At 46.6% G+C, this 24650-nt stretch overlaps 1 protein-coding gene across 2 annotated transcripts in view; it reads left to right on the top strand.

Annotated features, from left to right (window-relative positions):
* Window positions 1-24650, top strand: part of LOC129016288 (conserved oligomeric Golgi complex subunit 7) — a 63608-nt gene that overhangs the window by 33794 nt on the left and 5164 nt on the right. The window contains exons 9-14 of one of the 2 annotated variants that reach the window (XM_054455567.2): window positions 1519-1673; window positions 4986-5102; window positions 8173-8238; window positions 12013-12199; window positions 14449-14589; window positions 20160-20243. In XM_054455567.2, coding sequence (XP_054311542.1) covers window positions 1519-1673; window positions 4986-5102; window positions 8173-8238; window positions 12013-12199; window positions 14449-14589; window positions 20160-20243 — 750 coding nt within the window. The remainder of the gene's footprint in view (window positions 1-1518; window positions 1674-4985; window positions 5103-8172; window positions 8239-12012; window positions 12200-14448; window positions 14590-20159; window positions 20244-24650) is intronic. The other variant, XM_063654053.1, reaches the window with a different exon arrangement.

The raw sequence follows: 24650 nt of genomic DNA on the forward strand, positions 1-24650 counted from the left end.
CTGTTGGCCACATCTGGGAGAGGGCTGGGGGTTGTGATCCGGGGTGCTGAAATACGGCCTTTAAGCACTTGTGGGCTCTTGTAATCCCAGTGTAAAATGAGACCGTGTATTTGCTACCAATTTTCTATTGATTGATGGACTGAGACAGGGTCTCCATCTGCTGCCCAGGCTGGAGTGTAGTGGTGCGATTACAGCTCACTGCAGCCTTGATCTCCTGGGCTCAAGTGATCTTCCTGCCTCAGCCTCCTGAGTAGCTGGGACTCCAGGCATGCACCACCACGCCTGGCTCATTTTTGTATATTTTTTATAGAGACAGTTTTGCCATGTTGCCCAGGCTGGTCTCAAACTCCTGGACTCAAGCAACCCACCCACCTGGGGCTTCCAAAGTACTGGAATTACAGGCATGTGCCACCCTGCTGGGCCCTAGTTTTCTATTAAAATCCCCAATGAAGGTTTAACAAAGTGAGAGGCTTACATCTTTTGGGGGATAAGTTGATTATCTCCCTGGTTTAGTAATTTCTTACTAAGGCAGTCTTTTGTTTAAGGAAGACATGCAAATGGGCACAGGATCTTAGCACTCAAGGGCAATGCTGCAGGGGCAGGTTCACTATGTGGGTACCAGAGGTGGAACTGAGGCCATTTCCATTTCAAATATTATTTTGTTTTCAAGTCATAAGGTTGTCTAGCATGAGGTGCATTGATATTTCAGAATTGATCTTATAGTAGTTCAAATCTACTGCCTCTTACCATTTTCTTGTTTTCTGGGGATATATCTAGAAAGTCTATTGCACTTCAGTGCCATACTTGCCCCTGAAGGAAGGAAGCATTTTCCTTTTGCCTTATTTTTTATTTTTATTTTTTTGAGAGGGTCTTACTCTGTCATCCAGGTTGGAGTCCAGTGGTGCCCAGGTTGGAGTGCAGTGGCACAATCACAGCTCACTTCAACCTTGATCTCCCAGGCTCAAGCGATCCTCCCACCTCAGCTTCCCAGTAGCTGGGACTACAGGTGCACGTCACCACGCCAGGCTAATTTTTTGTAGAGATGGGGTTTCGCCATGTTGACTAGGCTGGTCTCAAACTCCTGGGCTCGAGCAATCTGCCCACGTCTGCCATCCAAAGTACTGGGATTACAGGCTTGAACCACCGCACCCAGCCCCCTTTTGCTACATTCTTTGGAGCATCTGATAAGGAGAATTTGAATCCTAGCTCGAGAGCCAGAGGGAGAGATGCCATCTTAATCATCACAGAAAAAGAGGAAAGCAATGAAAAACATTAGGGTCAAGTAGACAGACATTCAATCATGCTTTTCTGCCAGGAGTGAATTTCCATGATCCCACTGATGACTTAGACTGTTCTCCCTTGATTCAGGCTCTAGAGAAGCGTTCAAAGGGACTATATTTCTGACATCGTTATTAAGTGATTTTACTACAGATGAGAGGGCTTGGAGGTCTTCCCCTATCTCGACATTGTCTGTTCTAAAGCCTAATGCAGCTTTATTTGTCTGTATTTGCTGACCAGGAGCATGGGGAAGTGATTGACTGTGTGCAGGAGCTGAGCCACTCTGTGAACAAGCTGTTTGGTCTGGCGTCTGCAGCCGTTGACAGATGCGTCAGATTCACCAATGGCCTGGGGACCTGTGGCCTGCTGTCAGCCCTGAAATCCCTCTTTGCCAAGTAAGGCTGGGGAACTGGGGACCAGACGGGCCACATTGGAGCAGTGTCTGTCCCAGATAAAAATGCATGTGTTCTGTATTTGTTCTCCGAACCCTGGGAAACACTTGCACCTGAACCCAAGAGGATGTTGTTAAGGATATTCATAGTGGCATTGTTTGTAATGGTAGAACATTTAAAACAACGTAAATGTCTACCCATTAGGGAAGGTTACTTAAGATGTGACATATTCATATGAGGGAAACTTGTGCAGCAGTTAAAGTATGTTAAGAAAAAAAAAAGAAACCTTAGACAAGTTAAATTTAACAAAGTTTATTTGAACAAGAAAAAGGATCTTTGGCCTGGTGCGGTGAATCACGCCTGTAATCCCAGTACTTTGGGAGGCCAAGACAGGTGGATTGCTTAAGCTCAGGAGTTCGAGACCAGCTTGGCCAACATGGTGAAGCCCTGTCTCTGATTGTTGCAGAAATACTGAGCATGCCTCTGTGAACTGTGGAGGCTCCTTGGACCCAGAGCTCCCTGGCATTGCCATCTGGCATCCAGCACCTCCCAGGGCAGTTCCACGTAGGCATTTCTATAGGAACACATCATCTGGTGTGGCCAGATGAGCCTGGATATGTTCCTACAGAAGAAGAAACATTAGGCTGGGTGTGGTGGCTCACGCTTGTAATCCCAGCACTTTGGGTGGCTGAGGCAGGTGGATCACTTGAGGTCAGGAGTTCAAAACCAGCCTGGTCAATGTGGCGAAGCTCATCTCTACTAAAAATGCAAAAATCAGCGAGGCATGATGGTGGATGCCTGTAATCCCAGCTGCTCAGGAGGCTGAGACATAAAAATCGCTGAATCCAAGAGGCAGAGCTTGCAGTGAGCCAAGACTGCGCCATGGCACTCCAGCCTGTGCAACAAGAACAAAACTCCGTCTCAAAAAAAATAAAATAAAAAAAAAATACATTTCCATATTAAGCATTCAAACTGTACAAAAGTATATCTGGAAAACCCAGGCCATCTTCTCTAAAAGGGAAGATTTTGAAGTTCCCAAAATAGCTGATGCTTATAAAATCAGGGAAATCAGGTCGAAGCTAACTTGAGCAGGGCTCAAATGGCACATTGTTCAGTAGTGAGGAGGGTTTGGGGAAGGGTATTAAGGGAGGCAGGGGCAAGGAGGACAGGGTACGCAGGAAAGGCAGGTGCAGATTGGCCTAACTCGAACTAGGATGAAGCATAGAGTATAGCGGCCAACTGGTGGTTCAAGAAGGAGGGGTATTAAGACTGTGATGGGCACGGGAGCTCTGGACACTTACTAGTGGGGACCTCAGAGACGGTAGTGTTCCTCTCTGAGTAAACTGATGATGACAATATCTCCTTTCCAAGGAGGTTGTGAATATTAACCAAAAGCATATCATTAAAGCCCCTAACACAGTGACTCTGACATGGTTGACAATTGGAAATGTGTATTGTAAGAAACAGCTGGAGGGTTTGAGAACAAAAATGATGTGATGAAAGCTACGCTTTCCTCTGAGATTTCATGACAAACCCATTTAGAATTCTGGATTGACAGCTAATGAAATAGAGAAAGCATTTGCTTATAGCCATACCTGAGAATAGTGGCTAAACAAAACTCCTTCTCCTGCAGTGTGTACCTGCTCTTTCTGCAGAGCACATGGATATTTGCCATAGTTGCAGAGGTGGTGACACAGTTGCTTAACCTCCCATGGCTAAAGCACAATCATGTTCCTTAACATTCCCCTGTCAGTTTGTGCTTGAGGCCAGCCCCTCTCCCTCCTGGGACTTATAACCCTAGAAAGCTGTCACCTTTCTTGGTGCAAGGGGAAGGTGTTGTCAGTGGTACTCTGGGTTTTGCAGCTTTTCACCTGAAAGCATTGGGGTCTCTGTAAAGGGAGCAGCAGGATCATTTGCAGTCAGTGGAGTGGCCTGAAGCTGTTTCTTCCACTTGGTTCGTTGACTGGCCTGTGTCTCCACTGCATGGACTGACCTTTAGGGGCTGTGCCCTGGGTCCTCACCTTTCACTTTCCTCATTTAGAGCTTCATTTTGGGAGGGGCAAGCGGCAAGGCTTCTTGTGATGCATGCACATGTCACAAGTTTCGTAGCTTTCAGAGGACACGACTCCCTCCTTTATGTCCAGCTCTGTGCTAGTTCCTGGGGATATAAGTATGAGGCACAGACTCTGTTCTCCCAGAGCTTAAAGTCTAGCAGCAGCAATAAGCATCATACAGGCTATTTCTTTATCTGGAGACTGGTCTTGCTCTGCCACCCAGGCTGGAGTGCAGTGGCGTGCTCATGGCCCACTGCAGCCTTGACCTCCTAGGCTCAAGCCATCTTTCCACCTCAGCCTCCTGAGTAGCTGGGACTACAGGCACGCGCCACCACGCCTGGCTAATTTTTGTATTCTTTGTAGAGACAGAGTTTTGCCATGTCACCCAGTGTGGTCTTGAACTCCTATGCACAAGTGGTCCTCCCACCTCGGCCTCCCAAAGTGCTGTGATTACAGGCATGAGCTACCACACCCACCTAATTTTTTTTGTTTTTTTTAGAGATGGGATCTCACTGTGTTGCCCAGGCAGGTCTCGAACTCCTTGAGCTCAAGTGATCCTCCCTCCTCAGCCTCCCAAGGTGCTGGGATTACAGGTGTGAGCCACCATGCCCTGTCTAAACAAGCTGTTTAATTACAGTGTTTTAGATGCTGTGAGGGAAAAGTATGTGTGTACAGTGAGAGCAAACAATGCAGCCTGTGAGGGAGGATCTCCTGGCTTTGAATCCACTTTCATGCGTCTGTCCCATTAAAGTCGGACCCTTGCCAGCTGTGAAACTTTAATCTTTGTGCCACGGTTATTTAATCTAAATTTAGAGGATGAGAATGATGCAGAGGTGCCCTGGATGTCATGACCTTCCTTACGTTATCCCAGGTCACAGTCAGTTACTACCGTGGGACCGTGATGTTTAAACAGTTCTTCAAACCTGCTTTCACAGAAATGTACTTATCTGGATGAGGGGGGATTTATCAGCATCATCTCTCACCTGGTTGCTTCCTGGAGTCAACTTCACGATTATTCCTTCCTTCTCCTCTTGGGCATCTCTTTTAGAAACTGCTCAACCAGGTGGTAAAGACAGTCTTGCCACATAGAGAAGACCTTTTTGTGTTCAGAGGTTTACAAGCAGTTTCACTCCTCGGTGGGAGCCTCTAAAGATGCTCTCAAGGCCATTAGCAATTTGTCCAGAGCTGTAGAATTCCAGGTCTCTTTAGAGTTGGGGAATCAGTGGTGACCTCCCTACCATTTTCTTCCCTTTCCCGGCAGGTATGTGTCTGATTTCACCAGCACTCTCCAGTCCATACGAAAGAAGTGCAAACTGGACCACATTCCTCCCAACTCCCTCTTCCAGGAAGATTGGACGGCTTTTCAGAACTCCATTAGGTAAACCGGCGGTTGTAATTCAAGCTTGTTCGTAATGTAGCCAGCATAAACATGCATGATATAGTATATAAAAATGATGAATGTGTTTAGAAGGGGTTCATTTTTTTCTTTCACTGCCTTTTTAAAAAGCAAATACTCCAGACTCTAAACACAAACCAATAAAACCCAACCCAAACCAACCAACAAAAAGACCCCTCCAGCTCTTAAGATATTTTTTAAGTTCTTTACAAATGCCTTATCTCCTTTAATGACTTAAATTTTTTATATTTGATGTGAGATTTTTTACCCCCCCTTAGCATATAGTTTTTATAGACCTAAAATAACTTAGGGCTTATGTATTAGAAAATGCATAGGTGATTGGATCCTGTTTCTGGATCTGAGAACCATGGTACATGGTACTAAATGGTTCCAGGCAACGCTATTTGGCCTGGAAAGGGCCATTTAAGAGTTCAGTGAAAGGGCTGGGCTTGGTGGCTCATGCTTTTCATCCCAGCACTTTGGGAGGCTGAGGCAGGCAGATCACTTGAGGTCAGTAGTTCAAGACCAACCTGGCCAACACGGTGAAACCCCGTCTCTACTAAAAATACAAAAATTAGCTGGGTGTGGTGGTGTATGCCTGTAATCCCAGCTACTCGGGAGGCTGAGGCAGGGGAATTGCTTGAACCTGGGAGGCGGAGGTTGCAGTGAACCGAGATCCTGCTGCTGCACTCCAGCCTGGGTGACAGGGCAAAACCCTGTCTCAAAACAAAAAAGGTTTAGTGAAAGGAATTGAGGTGACCCTCTCAAGTGGTTGTTGATGGCCAGGTTCTGGAATAGCCTGTGTGGCCTGTGGGCCACTAGGTAGACACCCTATTTTGCCCCAGGCCCTGAGGCTTGATGGAGGTTCAATCAGCAGTTGCCTGAGAAGATTTGGTCCTCAACATGTCCAGCTGGAGAGCATGGACTGTTGGCCTATGGCCAGATTTGACCTATGGACATGTTTGATCATTGCAGTTTTTAACAAGTGGATTTGTTGCCAATATTTAGAAACTAGATTTAACATGATCCGGATTTCTAATGTCACCTAAAAAATGAGATGCTCAGGCAACACTGGGCCTGCATTGTCATAGCCACTGGGGCTGGCAGCAGGGGTACCTGAGAAACTGGGCACGGGTTCCCTGTTGTGCGGTGCTTCTCTCCTCTCCCAAGTTGGCTAATAGTGATACGATTAGGCTCTCAGACCACTTGGCAGAGGAGAGAAGCACCATACAACAGATGAAAAGCAGGCTGGGCATGGTGGCTCACACCTGTAATCCCAGCACTTTGGGAGGTCGAGGCAGGTGGATCATCTGAGGTCAGGAGTTCAAGACCAGCTTGGCCAACATGGTGAAACCCTGTCTTTACTAAAAATACAAAAATTAGCTGGGCATGGTGGTGCGCGCCTGTAATCCCAGCTACTTGGGAGGCTGAGGCAGGAGAATTGCTTGAACCTGGGAGGTGGAGGTTGCAGTGAGCCAAGACTGCACCATTACACTCCAGCCTGGGTGACAGAGCAAGACCTCATCTCAAAAAAAAAAAGCAATCTGGAAGTTTCTTTTTCTTAAAACCATTCTTCCTGGATGTATTTTCCCAAGAGAGAAATGGCCGCTCACTTGGCGCACTTCACCCACTTTCATGTCTTACCTGACCCTTGCCTGTGACACATGTAGTTCTTAATGCAGTGGCCCATGCCAGAGCAGACCCAGACCCACCCAAGGCCATTGGGTAGATCCAGGACCACTCAGGACCATTTTAGATTATAACCTCACCTCACAGGCTCTGTTCTGGATTTTTTTGATGAAATTTAATGTTCTATGGGTTGATAGGTGCAGCAAACCATGATGACACACGTTTACCTATTAACAAACCTGCACGTCCTACACATGTATCCCGGAACTTAAAATAAAATTAAATAAAAAAAAGTAATGTTCTAGATGCTAACTGTATCCCTTATCACCCGTGGTGGTTTGGTATTCTGGAAAATATTATGCACAAGTTTGTTCTGTTGCACGTAAGGGAAGTGGAATATTTTACCTTCTCATAAACTTTTCTTATGATGGAATGCCTAGATACCCTGGTGATGATGGGCACTTTTAGAGAAAGTTAAAAGTTAACTAGACTTAAGATGTTTTTAATCCTTGGATTTGTCCTGACATTATGAGTTTGGTGTTGAAGGACTCAGCAACTGGGAGTTTGAGGCTTGGCATAAAATTACTTGAAAATTAAAGGATCATTCAATATGGATATGATGGTCATTTGGGCTTATCTCTGAGAAACAAATGGATTAATCTTCATCTGCCTTTCATATGATCAGGGAAAGATACTTCTAGTACCAAAACATTTTCTGTGTCTGGAAACTAGCAGGCATCTAACAAATATTAAGTAATACATTTTTTTTTTTTTAATTTTAGATACAGGCAGGATGTGGTGGCTCATTCCTATAATCCCAGCATTTTGGGAGGCCAAGGCAGGTGGATCACTTAAGGTCGGGAGTTTGAGACAAGCCTAGCCGACATAGTGAAACCCCGTCTCTACTAAAAATACAAAAATTAGCCAGGCGTGGTGGTGTGCGCCTGTAATCCCAGCTACTTGGGAGGCTGAGGCAGGAGAATTGCTTGAACCTGGGAGGCAGAGGTTGCAGTGAGCCGAGATCACGCCATTGCACTCCAGCCTGGGTGACAGAGTGAGACTCAGTTGCAAAAATAAATAAATAAATAATAAATTTTAGATATAAAATATCTCTACACTGTTTTTCTCAAGGACAAAGCTGAGTATTTTGGAAATGTAAAATTATTTGAGGAGGCCAGGGATAGAATTGTGCTTTCATAGCAGAGATGCCAATGACAATGGAGGTTATTGGAAGGGACCAGCATTTTCTTTTTACATTAATGACTAATGAATGAAACATTTCAGGCCAGCAGATGTTTAACAGCTTTCCCAGAACCAAACTACCCAAAGGAGCAAATAATTAGGATTTTTATAAGACAATGTTTGTCCTGTAAAGGCTGGCATTCCAGATACTTGACCTTGAAGTGCTTTTTGTTTTGTTTAGGATAATAGCCACCTGTGGAGAGCTTTTGCGGCATTGTGGGGACTTCGAGCAGCAGCTAGCCAACAGGTAGGAGAGAGGAGTCATTGTCCTCTAGACCCTGGGGTTCCTGATCAGCACGAACTTGGTCTAGTACACAGTAGAGCAAGGACAGCATAGGCCAGATGTGGAGGCCACAGGGCTGGAGGACTGTCTGTACCTAGATACGGTGTGTCATTCTTGTCATCATTAAACGTTTATTGAGCACCTAAAAAGGGCAAGGCTTTGTCCTACTTGGCAGGGGTCACATAATTTTGGTTTGATATGGTGCTTTCAGCCTAAATGAGGAAACAGTGCATCTTGTCTCCAAATTAGGAATGGGCTGGGTTCCGACTGCTTGTTTATAAATTAGTTGTTGGGACTAAAAATAAATTTCCGTATAGAAACGGTGTGACAAGTGGTGGTGAAGTCCCTTGGGCCAGCCTTCAGGATCCGGGTGAACTTAGGCAGCCTGCCTTCTGGGTCCTGCAGTCAAATTGCGTGCTGCTGAAGGGCTGTGTATCGAAGGGGAATCTCTGGGGTCTGCCCTGGAAAAGCTTGTTCTACTCCCTTCCTCTCTTCTCATACCTGCCAGGGCTTTTATGTTGCCCTGAGGTGGCCTTCTTCAGACAGTTTTTCCCTTCAAGGGGCTCTGGCTTCCCACATTTCTTTCTGTATTCCTTTCAATAAAATCTCTTGATTCCCTTGGTATGGCTGATGCCTCTATTCCTTAGGAGTTAAGGGGAAGAAGTCTGTTTCATACAGGTGTTTGAGGGACCAGCAGCAATCCCTTAACCTCCTTCTTGCGTGATTCTTTATTGCCCTAAAGTAATCTCTGGGTGATGAAATTTTTAGTGGTGGTACAAAGTGAAATGAAAGCACCACTGTTCCAAAAGTAAGTAATAGGCGCTAGGAAAATACAGAGGAGCCACAGCAATCTCCCTGTATCTGGCCCAAGCTGCCCAGGACGAGAGAAATCTCTCAGATGAGATTTCAACTCGGCCTTGCTTTACTCAGCCCGTAAATCACAAAATGATCCCTTTCTGCAAAGAAGTGATCATGAGAGCCGGGTGGCCAATGTCAATCTTGTCACTGGAGCAGCCCAGTGCGTTCTGACCTGTTGCCTCTGCCACCCGCCTGTTGGTGGGGAGTGGTCCTTGGTAGGAGTCTAGGTGCTGCTGGTGAGATTGATGGGGAGATAAGATAAGCTTTACAGGCGCCTGCCACACACACACACACACACACACACACACGCACGCACACTGTGCAGCCTTCCAGCCAGGCACACAGATGGTGACTGTCCCTTTCCAGGCTTAGTGCTTCCAGGATGACATCATCTCTTTCAGGAGCTCCCTTGGATACACCCAGGCTGTTCTTGACTTGAAGCTCAGCCAGGGAGAGGCCCATCTTTTATCTATTGTGTCCCCATTCGTGCTCCTAATCAGTCTCTCCTTACCCTTCAGAATGTAATACTTGATTTCATTAAGAGATTAAGGAAAATCTGTGTCCTAGGAATTACCATTTACTTCATTTATATTATTTACACACACTCCACTGTATGCCTGTGGCACTTTGGTTTTATTCACTCCAGAAAGTCACCCAATTTCCGTGCTGGGCATTCAGGAGAGAGAGTTAGGAACAGCAGCAGCTGCTCCCACTCTATCCTGCTGGGAGCCTTTCCCCATAATGAGAACCATCACAAAAAATCTTGGACTAAAGACAGTTGGTGGTCTCAGAAATGACGGAAAACAAAGAATCGTGAGAAGAAACTGCCAACAAAGAGCACAGACCTTCCTTGGGAACTCGCCCCTACCTCCTACCCCACCTCCCACCCCATTCGCCTCTCCCTTCTGCCCCGCTCACCCCCTGCCTCCCGCCCCACTCGCCCCTACCTCCCGCCCCACTCGCCCCCTGCCTCCCGCCCCGCTCGCCCCCTGCCTCCCGCCCCGCTCGCCCCCTGCCTCCCGCCCCGCTCACCTCTGTCTTCCACTTTACTCACCCCTACCTCCCTTCCCACTGGGCCACAGCTTTCCTGGGCTCTGAACTAGGTCTTGGGGATATCAGATAATTAAACTCAATCCTTGCCCTCAAAGAGTTTAGAGATGAATGGGAGCATCCAGCATGTGCCAGTATGCTCATTGCTGTGCCAAGAGAACGCAGTGTGCACAGAGGAGGGAGCATTACAATTCCATTGGTTCCCTCAGCTATGACAAGTTATTGCCCACTTCTCAGCCATGGAAACTTGTAAATTTATACTAGATTTCCAAAACCTGACTTGTCTCATTGAACTGTCCTCCGAAGACCTGGTCACTAAAGACAGGGTCACCCATCCTTCAACAGTTGTGGAGCCCCTGCCATGTACCGGGCACTGTGCTAGTGCTAGTAATTCACAAATGAAGAACACTCAGTGTTTTGTCCTCCCCGTCCAGTTGGAGGGAAATGAGACGGCATGTGTTAAATGCAGAACAGAAGCAAGAGCCCTTTGGGAGCTCTGCCATTGGCTGATGGCGCAGAGGGCTGAAACCTCCCGGGCTCCCTGAGGCCTCTCCTCTGCCAAGCCTTTCTAACGCTCCTGTGAAGCACTATCTTCGGGAAAAAGCCAAAATCAGATTTGCCTTCTGGGAAGATCATTCCGCTAACCCTTAGGAGGACAGAGTAAGTAGAACTTCGAGGACTAGAGGAAGGGAAGCCGGTTAGTTGGAAGCCTGCTGCGATCCAGGCAAGAACTAGTGAAGACTGGAAGGAAGGCAATGGCAGAGACAGGCCACAGTTTGACAGATAAGAGACCCAACCAAAGTTACTGGTTGGCTCAAGCAACAGGAAGAACGAACCTGAACTCAATGGCAGAGGCAGGTAGCTGCTTGTGTCAGCAGTTCCTCCTGAGGAAGATCGTATCGCTGGGATGTATTTGCAAGTACAGGCATTTCTTGACCAGCTCAAGGATCTGTTTTTGAAATAGTGAGTGCATCCTAAGAACTGCTATGTCCAAAGCAATGTTTTCATAAGAAATTATAGTAAAGGAGAAGGCAGGGAATTAGCCACGTTTGGGATATGTCATAATGCGGTTCCCTAGTTACACATGTTCATGTAATTCTGTACATATTTAGATGGGTAGGATGGGTGGTAAAGTTGGGCTAAGGAAAACAGGGTGGAGGTCAAGATTCCACTTCCCCGGCGGTACAAGGGGTGGATTATCATATGAAACCTCCTCTAGGTGTTTGTCTTTCTCGAAGAGTTTGGAAAGTGCCAGCCTCAATAGATCTCTCTGTAGCACCTAAACCACAAAAATAAACCTCCCAGTGCCATCAAACACAAGCACCACACAGGCTTGGCATGTAGGACAGGTGAGCCCGTGGGTAAAGAGGCGTGCAGCGAGCTGCTGTCACTGTTCTCCAGAGCCAGCCAGCTGCTATCCTGCCTGGCGGTCTCTCTGATGGTGGTGCTGGTGGCCCATGCTGGCATTTGACTGTTCTACACCCTGATGCTCATATAGCAAGAAAAGTCTCCATAGAAGGTGCACAGTGTTCCGGACTAAACTGAGAGCTGCCCCTATGTAGGCTGTCGGTCATATTAGGGAGATGGCACGTTCTGGCACTGTGAGTGTTCAGCAGGAATAAAAACACTGGGTTTTTTTAATTGTGCACCTGAGGTCCAGCTCACTCCTCAATGATGGAGGGCATCCTTTCATTGCCTTACAAACTGGACCTTAATTCAGTCTGTCTCATGAGGATTATCTTAGAATTTAGTAAGGAGCAATCTGACTGCTCCAAGAAGAAAGTTCCATGCAAATAGCTCAGGGCATAATGGTCATTCCTTTCATTACAGGATTTTGTCCACAGCTGGGAAGTATCTGTCTGATTCCTGCAGCCCCCGGAGCCTGGCTGCTTTTCAGGAGAGCATCTTGACAGACAAGAAGAGCTCTGCCAAGAACCCATGGCAAGAATATAATTACCTCCAGAAAGATAACCCTGCTGAATATGCCAGTTTAATGGAAATACTATATACCCTCAAGGTATGAGACCAAATGGATGGCATTCTTGCAAATGAAAGGCTTCCTCTCATCACTCACCCTCTCCCTCTCCGGGATACAGGCGGGCCCTGTGTGTGGCCCTGGGCTGTGACGTACCCTGCTACTACTTCTCTGTCTCATTTATGTTGGGATTTTAAGGAGCTAATATATTAAACTTGAAACCCTTTGAGATACAGATGTAGAGGTTAGAAGAGATGGATCTTTATTACTGATAAAAGCCAGGTTAGAGAATGTGGCTTTAGGCCAGGTGCGGTGGCTTACACCTGTAATCCCAGCACTTTGGGAGGCCAGGGTGGGTGGATCCCCTGAGGTCAGGAGTTTGAGACCAGTCTGGGCAACATGGTGAAACCCAGTCTCTACTAAAAATACAAAAATTAGCCAGGTGTGGTGGCACGAACCTGTAGTCCCAGCTACTTGGGAGGCAGAGGTGGGAGAATCACTTGAACCAGGGAGGCACAGGTTACAGTGGGCTAATATTGTGCCACTACACTCCAGCCTGAGTGACAGAGCGAGACTCCATCTCAAAAAAAAAAAAAAAAAAGGAAAAAAGAGAATGTGGGTTTAGATCTGCGGCTAGGGGGACTTGCTGTAATTCACTTCAGAATGAAACTTGTCAGCCGGTCAGACAGAGCTGGACAGCCCCTGGCCCTGTTCAGGGTCAGCCTCCTGAGAGGGGACCAGATGTGTACTGCTTGCAGGCAGGCAGAACCTGTAATAGAGGATCCCAACCCAGGATACCAGGAGGAGCAAGAGAAGTCACTACTCTTTCCTAAGGGAGGAGCCAGGCTGCAGAGTCACCAGGAGTCTACCCAAGTACAAGTTCTTCCACATGGGACCATGAGGACTTGGGGATTGGTGTTCCCTCCTGGTTTTTTTCTTTAAACTCTTAGTTTGCCTGCCATAAAGCTGCCCTTGACTTTGAGCTTTGAGCCCCTTGGGGTCCAGGGACAGGAGAACTTCCTAACAAGTGGAATGAGTCACATAACTCCTTGGGAATGGCCTCCAGGGTCATAAGAAGACCATGGGCATCCTTTGCAGAACCGTCCCCCTCCCTCACTGGTCTGGCTTTAACTTCACTCTTGGTGATAGACAGAGGAGACATTGCTGTTCCTGGAGCACCAGATGCAGTGGAAAATTTTTTTTTTTGAGATGGAGTCTCACTCTGTCACCTGGGCTGGAGTGCAGTGGCAGGATCTCAGATCACTGCAACCTCCGCCTCCCAGCTTCAAGCATTTCTCGTGCCTCAGCCTCCTGAGTAGCTGGGATTATAGGCATGCACCACCACACCTGGCTAATTTTTGTGTTTTTAGTAGAGGCAGGGTTTTACCATATTGGCCAGGCTGGCCTCGAACTCCTGACCTCAGGTGATCTGCCCGTCTCAGCCTCCCAAAGTGCTGGGATTACAGGTGTGAGCTACCGCACCTGGCCAGATGCAGTAGAAAATTATCCAGGGCCTAGAGGTCTGGAATGAACTGCACAGGGGGCCTGGACATGTCTGAGGCTTCAGTGCTATTCTCCCAGGGCCTCCCCATCTCTTTGCACCTTGACCCACCAACTGGTTGCCTTGAGCTTGACAAACACTTCTTAAAGCAATTCTGTAAACTCATTCATCCATGCTTCTGTGATTAGGTTAAAGCAACTCTGTTTATCTTTATTGCTAATCTGATTTATGTCTGTTGTAATCGGTTCATTTATAATAACAAAACTAAGGTTACACTTTCCATCTCCATTTTCTCAGCCTATTTGGAATTCCTTGGGACTCATGGAGGTTGTACATACTTTGGCTTTCAGCCAAGTATATTTGACCTGACCTCCCCGGGAATTAGGGCTCTGTCCATCACTCTGATTTATATGTGAAGCTTCCGATCTTGTTTCCCCCCTCTTTCCCACCTCCTCTATCCCTGAGGGATGGTCACAGGTGAACTTTTCCTAAACTGCTAGTCCGTGAGCTCATGTTAGCCCAAGTGCATCAGAATCACCTGGGAAAGTGAATTTAAAATATAGATTCCTGGGCTCCAACCCCAGTGAACTCTGATGCAGTAGTTCCGGGGTGGAGCTTGGGAATCTGTAATTCAGCATGTTCTTGAGAGGGGCCTGGGGCACAGCCAGGTTTGGGAACCACTATTGCATAGAACCCCCAATTCTCCTGTGAGTTTTCAAAATGGTTAACTAGCTAATACTTGGGTTGGGTTTCAGGCCTAACAACTGCCTTTTGCATTTTCTTGTCTTAGGAAAAAGGGTCAAGCAACCACAACCTGCTGGCTGCACCTCGAGCAGCACTAACTCGGCTTAACCAGCAGGCCCACCAGCTGGCTTTCGATTCCGTGTTCCTGCGCATCAAACAACAGCTGTTGCTCATTTCCAAGATGGACGTGAGTTTCTCACTGACCACATCAATTTTCCCTGGGTCCTGCCTCCAACTCAAGCATACTGAGTGTGGGCTTAACCCTCCCTGTTCCAAGAGCTTTGGGAAGATCCCGCTTTAACTTTCCCGAGCCGGAAAGAGCCACTTTCCAATTTCACCTCATTGCTTAGCATGAATTTCTTATCTTTATTGTAGCTACTCTGATACTTTATTCACAGGCGGTTCTCAGGATTATTAAAATTGCTTGATTAACTTTCCCCATTTGGAGCAGCAGAGAAGTAATAGAGATTATGTGCCGCTTCGTAGGTTAGGCCAGGTCAGAAGAGCTAATTGTCTTTTGAGATTGAATTATTTTCACACCACACGAAACACTTCCGGAGAATTGGTTCTGGAACTTTACTCAGGGGAGTGCCTTATCAGAATTGATCTTGTGTTTTTGAGGGGGCTTTGGAGGGTTCTGTTCCTTTCTTTCCTTGATACCTTTTCTATTTGGCTGTTTCTAGAATCGACTCACTTTCCTTTCCTCGCACCCTCTTCTCTTTTCTGGTTGTCCGAATTATTTTTCAAGGCATTGCCTATTAGTTCTATTTTCTCTACTTGCTGTCTTTGCCCTGCTCCAGATCTCGTTAACTTTCCTTTTAGGTTACTGGGCGGGACAGCCCCCTGGTTAATGTATCTTACTGACCCTTCAAGGCCATTTGGATTCCAGTTATGGGCCTTTAATAACCAAGAGATCTTTTTACAAAGTGACAAGAACTCATCTGGCAAAATCAAACGTGCTCTCCTTTCTGCCACGCTCTAGAAAGCCTGCAAGGCTGGGAGTCCAGGACTCCTGCATGGTCTCAGTCAGGCCTCACCCCCTCACTGGGAGTCAGGATTCCCATCCGTAAAAGGGCTCAGTTAAACGACATGATCGTGAGGTTCCTTCTACCCTTGAAGTTTGTGATTTTCACTCTCTATGATTTTTCTGTACAAAATGCCATGAGATCTATTTCAATCAGATTTTGTATTTGTAACGCAGAAGGGGACGTAAAGTGGAGGAGAGCTGTAGCAGAAATGTGGCGGGTGCCATCACGTGGCTGCGTTATTCCTTCCTCCGTAAGCCTCCGTTTCCTCATCTGTGTGATGAGGATACAGTAATTCTCATAGATTGGTGAGGATTAAGTGAGATTTTGTATATTGATAGAATTTAGCATAGCACTGGCCACAGAGTAGATGTATAATAAGTGGTAGTTTTCTTCTTTTCTGTGATTCTCATTTTTAAGAAGAATGACTTACTTGATTTTTTAAAAATAAAAGTTGTATAGGTATTTATTTTCAGAAACTCAAGCAATACAAGAAAATACAAAAAAAAAAAAAAATCTATTAAATACCTCCAAGATCCCACCATCGAGAAATAATCAGCGTCAGCAGTTTGATGTCCAGCAACCCAGACATCTCTTTCTGCACGCCTATACATGTTAAAGGCTGAGTGGGCATCAGTGGATAGATCTATAGGAAGAAATGGAATTATACTATAGTGCTGTTTTTGAGAAAAACAAGATATGCACAATATAATTTTATTTTAATTTAACCAGAAAAGAGACACTAAATGAGTCCAAAGCAATTATTGAACTTGAGACATTTTTCTTTTCTTTTCTCTTTTTTTGAGACTGAGTCTCACTCTGCCACCTGGGCTGTAGTGCAGTGGCACGATCTTGGCTCACTACAACCTCTGCTTCCTGGGTTCAAGCGATCCTCCTGCCTCAGCTTCTTGAGTAGCTGGGACTATAGGCGCCTGTCACCACTCTGGGCTAATTTTTGTATTTTTTGGTAGAGATGGGGTTTCGTCAGGTTGCCCAGGCTAGTCTTGAACTCCAGACCTCAAGTGATTCACCCACCTCGGCCTCCCAAAGTGCTGGGATTACAGGCATGAGCCACCAAGCCTGGTCGAGATTTTTTTTTTTTCTCCACAAAAGATACTCATTCCCCAGAAGCTCTCTCCAAGGTTATGAAAAAAACATTATGAGTATGAAGAGATTGGAGTTGCCATTGCTTTTTGTTAATCCTGTTTCCATTGCAGACAGATACTGATACGTATGATCCATTGAAAACCGAAAGGATTAGCTTTCTTTGTCTCTCTCCTGTCCCCTCCCCCACCTGCAGATTGGGTTGTTTGTATTATTTTTATTTTGTCAAAGCTGACGGTACTGACCTTCTGTTTGAAACCTCAGTGCTTCCCGGCTTAGTTCTACATTTAAACAGGGGTGGTGCTTCCCCCATCCTTTTCCCTCTACTTCTGCATTCCAGAGTTCATTATGATGGTGGAGTTCCTGGGCGCTTGGCCCTACCTTCTCATTCCGTCTTCACCACAGCACTGCGGGCCCTTGGGAATGGGCGCAGGTGGCTTTGGAGATTAGGAGGAGCACTCCGAGGGTGCCAGCACACAATACCAAGGCAAACACTCTGGCCTTAAGGATTTGAAAATTAAACCCTGGTCATCAAATGTTTGTTTTCAGCATTTGCTGGTAAATTCTATTGCCCTTTTATATTCCGAGACTACAAACCAACGCTATATTTGATTTCAAAATAGATTATTGAAGTTTACCTATTTTACCTGGTGACAGATGGATAGAAAAGCTCATTTGAAGGACGCTTTAAATAAATTTTGAACAATTAAAAAATGACTTGCAGCATTTCCCTATTGCCCTCAAGTGACATTCTCTGCTGCTTTTTTTTTCCCCCCTTTTTTTTTTTTTTTGAGACAAAGTCTCACTCTGTTGCCCAGGCTGGAGTGCAGTGGCGTGATCTCCACTCACTGCAACCTCCGCCTCCTGGGTTCAGACACTTCTCATGCCTCAGCCTCCCGAGTATCTGGGACTACAGGCGAGCGTCACCACACCCGGCTAATTTTTGTATTTTTAGTAGAGACTGGGTTTCACCATGTTGGCCAGGCTGGTCTCAAACTCCTGGCCTCAAGTGATCCGCCCGCCTCAGCCTCTCAAAGTGCTGAGATTACAGGCGTGAGCCACTATACCCAGCCCTCTGCTGCTTTTTAAGCACCCTCGTATTTCAAGCCACTTTGTCTTGCCCTTCTTCCGAACTTCTTTCCCACTCCAGCTGTTCTTTCCCTCTCTCCGCCGCCTGTTCATGTTTTCAGGCTGCTCCTCCTGCCTCCTCTTTGAGGCCTTTCTTGGGGCCTCCAGGCTGCAGTCCCTGGGATGGATGGCAGCAGTGCTTGTCTTCGCCCTGCACATTGGTACCTGCTCTTGGTCTCCTGGAAGCCGTTGCTTCTCCCCACACTCTGCTTCCCAGCCTGTCACCATCTCGGCTCCCTTGCTGCACCCCTCTTTGCCAACAAACCACCAAGGATTGCTGTCCCTTCCTTTTCTCTGTGTCCCACACCTGTTTCCACATGGGATTCTCATCATCTCTGAGCTGTTTTTGAGCTTTTCATCTGCCCCCCACCCCAATTTTCTGCAGAGCTGCTTTATTCACCTTCACAAAGCATTGTTTTGGTTTTATCTCTCCTCATTCAAAACCCTCCCCAGGGCTAGTCTGATTGTCTGTTTTTAGAAACTTCTTATGGACCTTTTCACACATACACAGAAGTAGGGAGAAGAGTATAAGGAACTCCATATACTCATCACCTGCTCCGACCATGATCCACTCCTAGCCATCCTGTTTCATACATACCCCCTCATCTGAAATAGAAGGACTCTAAAAATAATCACAGTACCACAGTCAACCCTAAAAAAGAAAAAGAAAAGGAATTCCTAATATCATCAGTGTTCAAATTTCCAGTTGTTTTATAAATGGCATAATTTATTTTAACCCTTTGAGTCAGGATCTAGGATCCAGGATCCTGCACGTAGAGATTTATTGGGATGTCTTTTTTGTCATTTTTGAATGGTAAGTTTCCTCTCTTTCTCTTTTTCCCTTGCAACTTACCTGTTGAAGGTAAAGCCTTTACTTAGCCTGGTGTTTAAAGCTGTGCCTTCTCCCTCCAGCCTCTTTCTGCCTCTGTGTACCACATACATCCTATGGCCAGCCGCTTCTCTAATCGCCCTGAGCACTTGCTCCTTGCCTCTGACACTGAGAGCTCTGGAAGTGGGAGGCAGCACTCATGTGTCTGCAGGGGGGAGAGGGGAGGGGCCAGAACAGGATGGGAGGTGTGGGGGTGTACAGGGTGGGAGCATGTCAGGGGGCCTTGCTTCCCCAAGTAGCTCCCTTCTAGAGAGCAAGGAGCAAATCTTACATTTCTTTGTCTCTTCTCTGCACAGCCTAGCACAAGACACTCGACATCCTGGGTACTTGGTAAATGTGGATGGTTGGTGTGTTCCTTCTCGGTGGATTGGGAGTTAGCTGGAAAAAAAAGTAGGCTCTTTTGAGACAAAAGAGCATTCTCAGGCAAGAACAAAGAGTCTAGAAAACTGTAGGACAGGGGTTGGGGGCACCTGGGGTGGGGAAGAAAAGAGCTCATTTACATCAAAGAAAATGAGACCAAATCGAGTGGGTGCTAGAGAGCATGGGGAGGGCTGCCGAGGCTGAGCCTGGGCTGGGAGCCCAGAGTTGGACATGGTCATTCCTTTCCCGGAATGCTACTTAAAGGATCAGGCAACCGGATCCGGCATCAGGTGGCTGCAGACAGCAGTTCCTACATGACCGCCGGAGTCACTCCCGGAGTTCAGCCAGAAAGGGCCTTGTTTTCCAGGCTGGCTTTAGAGTGGCTCAGGTTGGAAGTAAGAAGTGAGATTTCTGTGTGAAGGTGTGCCACGCTGAAGTCTGTGAGCACATGTGCACGGGTCCTTTACCCAACTCTATATAGACTGCTGGGAAGGCTCCCACAGCAACACGGAAGATGTTTCCACTCCAAATGGCAAGAAACACGTGTTGGTGCCGAGGTTCTCCTCGCACAGGGGGACTACAGAGAGGCCAGAGGGGCAGCTGTTGGGGTTTGGAAGTGCCGTCCCATCCCCGTCCCTCTGAGTTCTGATCAGTTGAGAAACAGATCCGGAAGGTGGTGAGAAATAAAGCAGCAGCTTTAGTTGAGGTAAAGCAGTATTGCCGACGAGGCTTGGCTCTTCCTGCAGCCAGAGGGGCTTCCTAAGCCTCCCTCCCAGATAAGGGACTGACACGTGGCCTCTGTGGGGGACCTCAGGGTGCCCTATTCTCCTTAGGGTGCTAAGGACCCATGAAGTAGTGAGGCTGTCTGCACCCAGCACCTCTCTACACAGTGGCCCCACTACGCGGAGAAACTTGGACCAAAAATATCCAGCTTTCTCCTGTCACGGTCTCAGCGAGATAAATGAAAGGGATCAGTTCCCAGCCCACAGTTCAGCCAGTGTGGCAGTTCCTGTTTCATGGACCTGCAGGAATGCGGAGAGAGAAACCATTGCCTTCTGTATGGTGGGCTTCCAGGTGAAGCTTTAAAGAAGAGAAGCCCCTGCCTGCTGAGTGGTGGAGGCTCCAATGGTCAGCTCCAACCAAAGACAGTGCCTCCGGGGAAGGCCACGTTCTTCTTGTGTATTTCTGGGTGGCGTCTTCATGGCTGCCTGGCTGCTAGGTACTGATTGTGTCCTCTCCTTCCACCCCTAGAGCTGGAACATGGCTGGCATCGGAGAAACCCTCACAGATGACCTGCCTGCCTTTAGTCTCACCCCTCTCGAGTACATCAGCAACGTAAGAGCTTCTGTGTGCTTCTCTGGAGTGGTCCAAGCCTTTCAGACCTTCCTTGTCTTTTGATTCTTGCCCTTATAGTCATTTCCCCATGGGTGCTATCTGACCCTTTTGGGTAGCCTGTGCTTTGGGGTAGTCTGCACCCAGATCCTGGAGTTAAGAAGATCAGCAGAGCCACATGGCGATTCCAGACCCCGGCATATTCTCACTCCTTCACCATCTCTCCCTATATGAGATGTGGCCAGTACCTGAGGGCGTCAGAGTTGAGAGTCTAATAGGAAATTCTGACTTGGGAAGACAGGAGGCAGGTGGCCAATTCTTCTCTGTGACTTTCAGAAGAGTAGTGTGTGTTTGTGGTTGTGAATTCAAATTCAGCCAGCTTTTAGTGATCACCTACTATGTGCCAGGATCTGTGTGGAGTGCTTTCATGTTTAACTTCATAGCAACAAACAAATCTCTTCAGAAGAATTGCAGTTATAGAGGCTTAATATTAAAAGAAAACAGAATAAACTATGCAGGGGAGTGGGGGCACGTGGAGTCCTTGCTGCCCTCCCCATTCACCCCTGGGAATTGACAGTCACCCAGACACCCGCACACAGTCTTTCCTTCCGTCCTTCCTGCAGTCTAGCTCAGGTGCTCTTAAATGTCGGTACGCACAAGAAACACTATAGAGGAGTAATATGTGCCAAACCACACTCACCTCACACAATGGGAGATTTCTGGGACTTTTCAAGGTAACTTCTGCCTTATGCTCTTGCCCTATAATCCAACCCGTATGTGTAAATTGTCACTCTGCCGAAATAACTAGAAAGGCATTTAAAAAGTATTATAAATGTTAGGCTGGGCATGGTGGCTCATGCTTATAGTCACAGCACTTTGGGAGGTGGAGGCGAGAGAATTGCTTGAGCCCAAAAATTTGAAACGAGTCTGGGCAACATAGGGGGACCCCGCCTCTACAAGAAAGTAAAAAATTATCCAGGCATGGTAGTGTGTCCTGTGGTCCCAGCTACTTGGGGTGCTGAGGTGGGAGAATCGCTTGAGCCCAGGAGGTCGAGGCTGCAGTGAGCTGTGATTGCGCCACTGCACTCCAGCCTGGGCCACACAGCAACCCCCTGCCTCAGGAAAAAAAAAAAAGTACATGTTGTATAATTGCAAGAAGTGCATGACAGTCCCTCTGGCAGGCAGTGAGGCGGCTGGCTCTCTGCTCTCCGTTCATTTGGGGCAGTATCAAGTCTAAAACAACAGTCATTTCCCTTCTATTTCCCAGGGCACCTGATACCCTCTATTGATGAAACTGTTAAGATGTGGGTTGGTCTTTACAACCCGTGGGAATAATCTGATTTTATTTTTATTTATTTATTTATTTTTGAGATGGAGTCACGCTCTGTCACCCAGGCTGGAGTGCAGTGGCGCGATCTTGGCTCACTGCAACTTTGACCTCCTACATTCAAGTGATTCTCCTGCTACAGCCTTCCGAGTAGCTGGGATTACAGGCGCCCACCACCACACCTGGCTAATTTTTGTATTTTTGATAGAGACGGGGTTTCGTCATGTTGACCAGGCTGGTCTCAAACTCCTGACCTCAAGTGATCTGCCCACCTTGGCCTCCCAGAGTGCTGAGTTTATAGGCATGAGCCACCGTGTCCAGCTGAATGATCTGATTTTAGAACGGAGATAGTATGCTTGCAATCTAAATTGATTCAGAAAATGATGGTGCTTGAAGGGACCTGAGAGGCTACCAAGTTGATTCTAAGGTTGAAGAAACTGAGGTCTAGAGAGGGAAGGAGGGCTAGGAGGAGTTTCCAGGCCCGGGCCCTTCCCTGCCTGCTGCTGTCCTCCTGAGCTGTACGGAGGCTGATGACCTGAACCCAGGAAAGGAACACCTAATTGAACACGTACCCTGTGCAGGGACAGTGCCAGGTTGGTTAGTGGCTGGGCCAGATCGTGTCCGTGAGACGGGTGTGGCAGCCCTCCTTCACAGTGGGAGTGGGGCCGGGAGGAAGCAGCGACTTACCCAGTGGCTGCTGTGTTAGGACGCCAGCTGCTTTACGTGCATAGCACACGTACTAGTTCTACTCTCACAACAACCTTTTGAAGTCATATGAGGTCATCCTCGTTTCCGTGATGATGATCCAAGGTCCTGACAGATTAAGTTGCCCAGGTTCTCACAGTGCTACGTAGAGCCAAAACTCCACCCCAACTCTGTGTGACCTCAAAACTTTTCATTTTTCCCAAGTCACTGAGTTAACCCAACTAAGATATCAAGAAATATTGATTGCATATGTGAGAATAGTAGACAAATACCCTCAGGTGGGATGATAAGCAGCCCTTTCCATATTGATTTCCAAAGAATGAATAGAGACAAGACCCCTGAGAGAAACCTGCACTGTGAGATCCATCTAGGAACCCCAGCAATCCCTACAGTCTAAGGCCAATTGATTGAAGTTAGAGATGTCAGATTATTGAAATTTTTCACCTAAATGAGACTTTGCCTTGTTGGTGAAAGCCCTCACCCACACAGAATCATGTGAGCATTGTAAAGAGATGAAATAGGAGAAAATGCTTTGAAATTTAAAAACAATATATATGTAAGGTAAAACTGAGTCTGTGGACTTAGCCAAAAGCTTATGGCTACAGATGAAAGGTATACCAAATATAGGAGTATGTCTGGGGTCTTTGTACATAGTAGGTGTTCAGGAAGGGCTTGTTGAGAGGAATTATTACAGTATGGAGAAATTCCAACACCAGAAATCAGCATCCTTCTCTTCCCCCAGCCTTGGGGAAAAATGATGAATTTTTTAACACTTCAAGCTGAAATTTACAGTAGCTGTTGTTATTAGTGAGGTAAGTGGCCACTTGCTTACTTTGGGTGAAAGATTATACTAAGTACATGAAAGAAAAAAATGAGTTATTTTACCATCTGTGTATCGCTTATAAAGGGACACCAGGCCAGGCGTAGTGGCTCACGCTTGTAATCCCAGCAGTTTGGGAGGCCGAGGCGGGCGGATCACCTGAGGTCAGGAGTTCGAGACCAGCCTGGCCAACATGGCGAAACCCCGTCTCTACTAAAAATACAAAAAAAAAAATTAGCCAGGTGTGGTGATAGGCACTTGTAATCCCAGCTGCTCGGGAGGCTGAGGCAGGAGAATTGCTTGAACCCAGGAGGCAGAGGTTGCAGTGAGCTGAAATTGCACCATTGCACTCCAGCCTGGGCAACAAGAGCAAAACTCTGTCTCAAAAAAAAAAAAAGAAAAAAGGGACACCAAACTAATAATGGATGTTTACACTTACACAGCCAAACCGTATTGAATGTTTGGAAAGAAGGGCATGATCATCCTGCAGTTCTCTGGTCTGGGTAGATTTTCAAGTCTGTGTTAACTTCTGGACACCACACCCTGAAAGGAGCCCGCTGTTACGTAGACATGTGTGAGGCCAGATTGAGAAGATCCTGCCTTGATAGTCTCCTGACTTTTAGTTTACAGAATTAATTATCAGTGACAGGAATGTCATGGAATGAATATGTAGCAGGAAGAAAAAAAAGCAACAACAGGCTGAAAGACCTTTTAAAAACATATATTATCTTTTTGAAACCTGAAAAGTCAACCCCTTTATTTTGAAACAAAACATATACTTAACCTTAAAACACAAAACAATGAATTATAATAGAAATAGGAAACAGTGGTCTAAAATACACTCTTGGCATCACTTGGATATCTGACAAACACATGACCAAGACTGTGCTAATTGTGGGCATGTCCTAAATGTCTTTTAGGACAATTGCAAATGACCTTTTGCAATTCCCCGCCAGCCAGGGTTTTGTCTATCTTTAGTTTCAAGAGTTTATATAATGAAAACAATATATTTTTCTCCAAATTAATTTATAGTTATAAATGGCTTTTTTTCAAACAGAATTCCTTTCTTCTTCTGGTTAAATTATCTAGGAGGGAGAGAATCAGATCCAAATCCAGAAGACAGGATTTTTTTTTTTTGAGACAGAGTCTGCCCAGGCTGCAGTGCAATGGCGTGATCTCGGCTCACCGCAACCTCCGCCCCTGCCGAGTTCAAGTGATTTTCCTGCCTCAGCCTCCCGAGTAGCTGGGATTACAGGTGCCTGCCACCATCCCCGGCTAATTTTTGTACTTTTAGTAGGATAGGGCTTCACCATGTTGGCCAGGCTGGTCTTGAACTCCTGACCTCAGGTGATCCATCCACCTCGGCCTCCCAAAGTGTTGGGATTACAGGCATGAGCCACTGTGCCTGGCCGCAGAAGACAGGATTTGAATTCTTGCTTGGCCCCACACTTTCTGACACTAGTATCTTATTGGTTTTTCACCTATGAACAGTAATAATACTTATATTTACACAGTGCTTCAAATTTTACAAAGCATTTTGATACCCATTACTTCACTG

This window comes from Pongo pygmaeus, chromosome 18 (assembly GCF_028885625.2).
Source record: "Pongo pygmaeus isolate AG05252 chromosome 18, NHGRI_mPonPyg2-v2.0_pri, whole genome shotgun sequence".
NCBI classification, from domain to species: domain Eukaryota; kingdom Metazoa; phylum Chordata; class Mammalia; order Primates; family Hominidae; genus Pongo; species Pongo pygmaeus.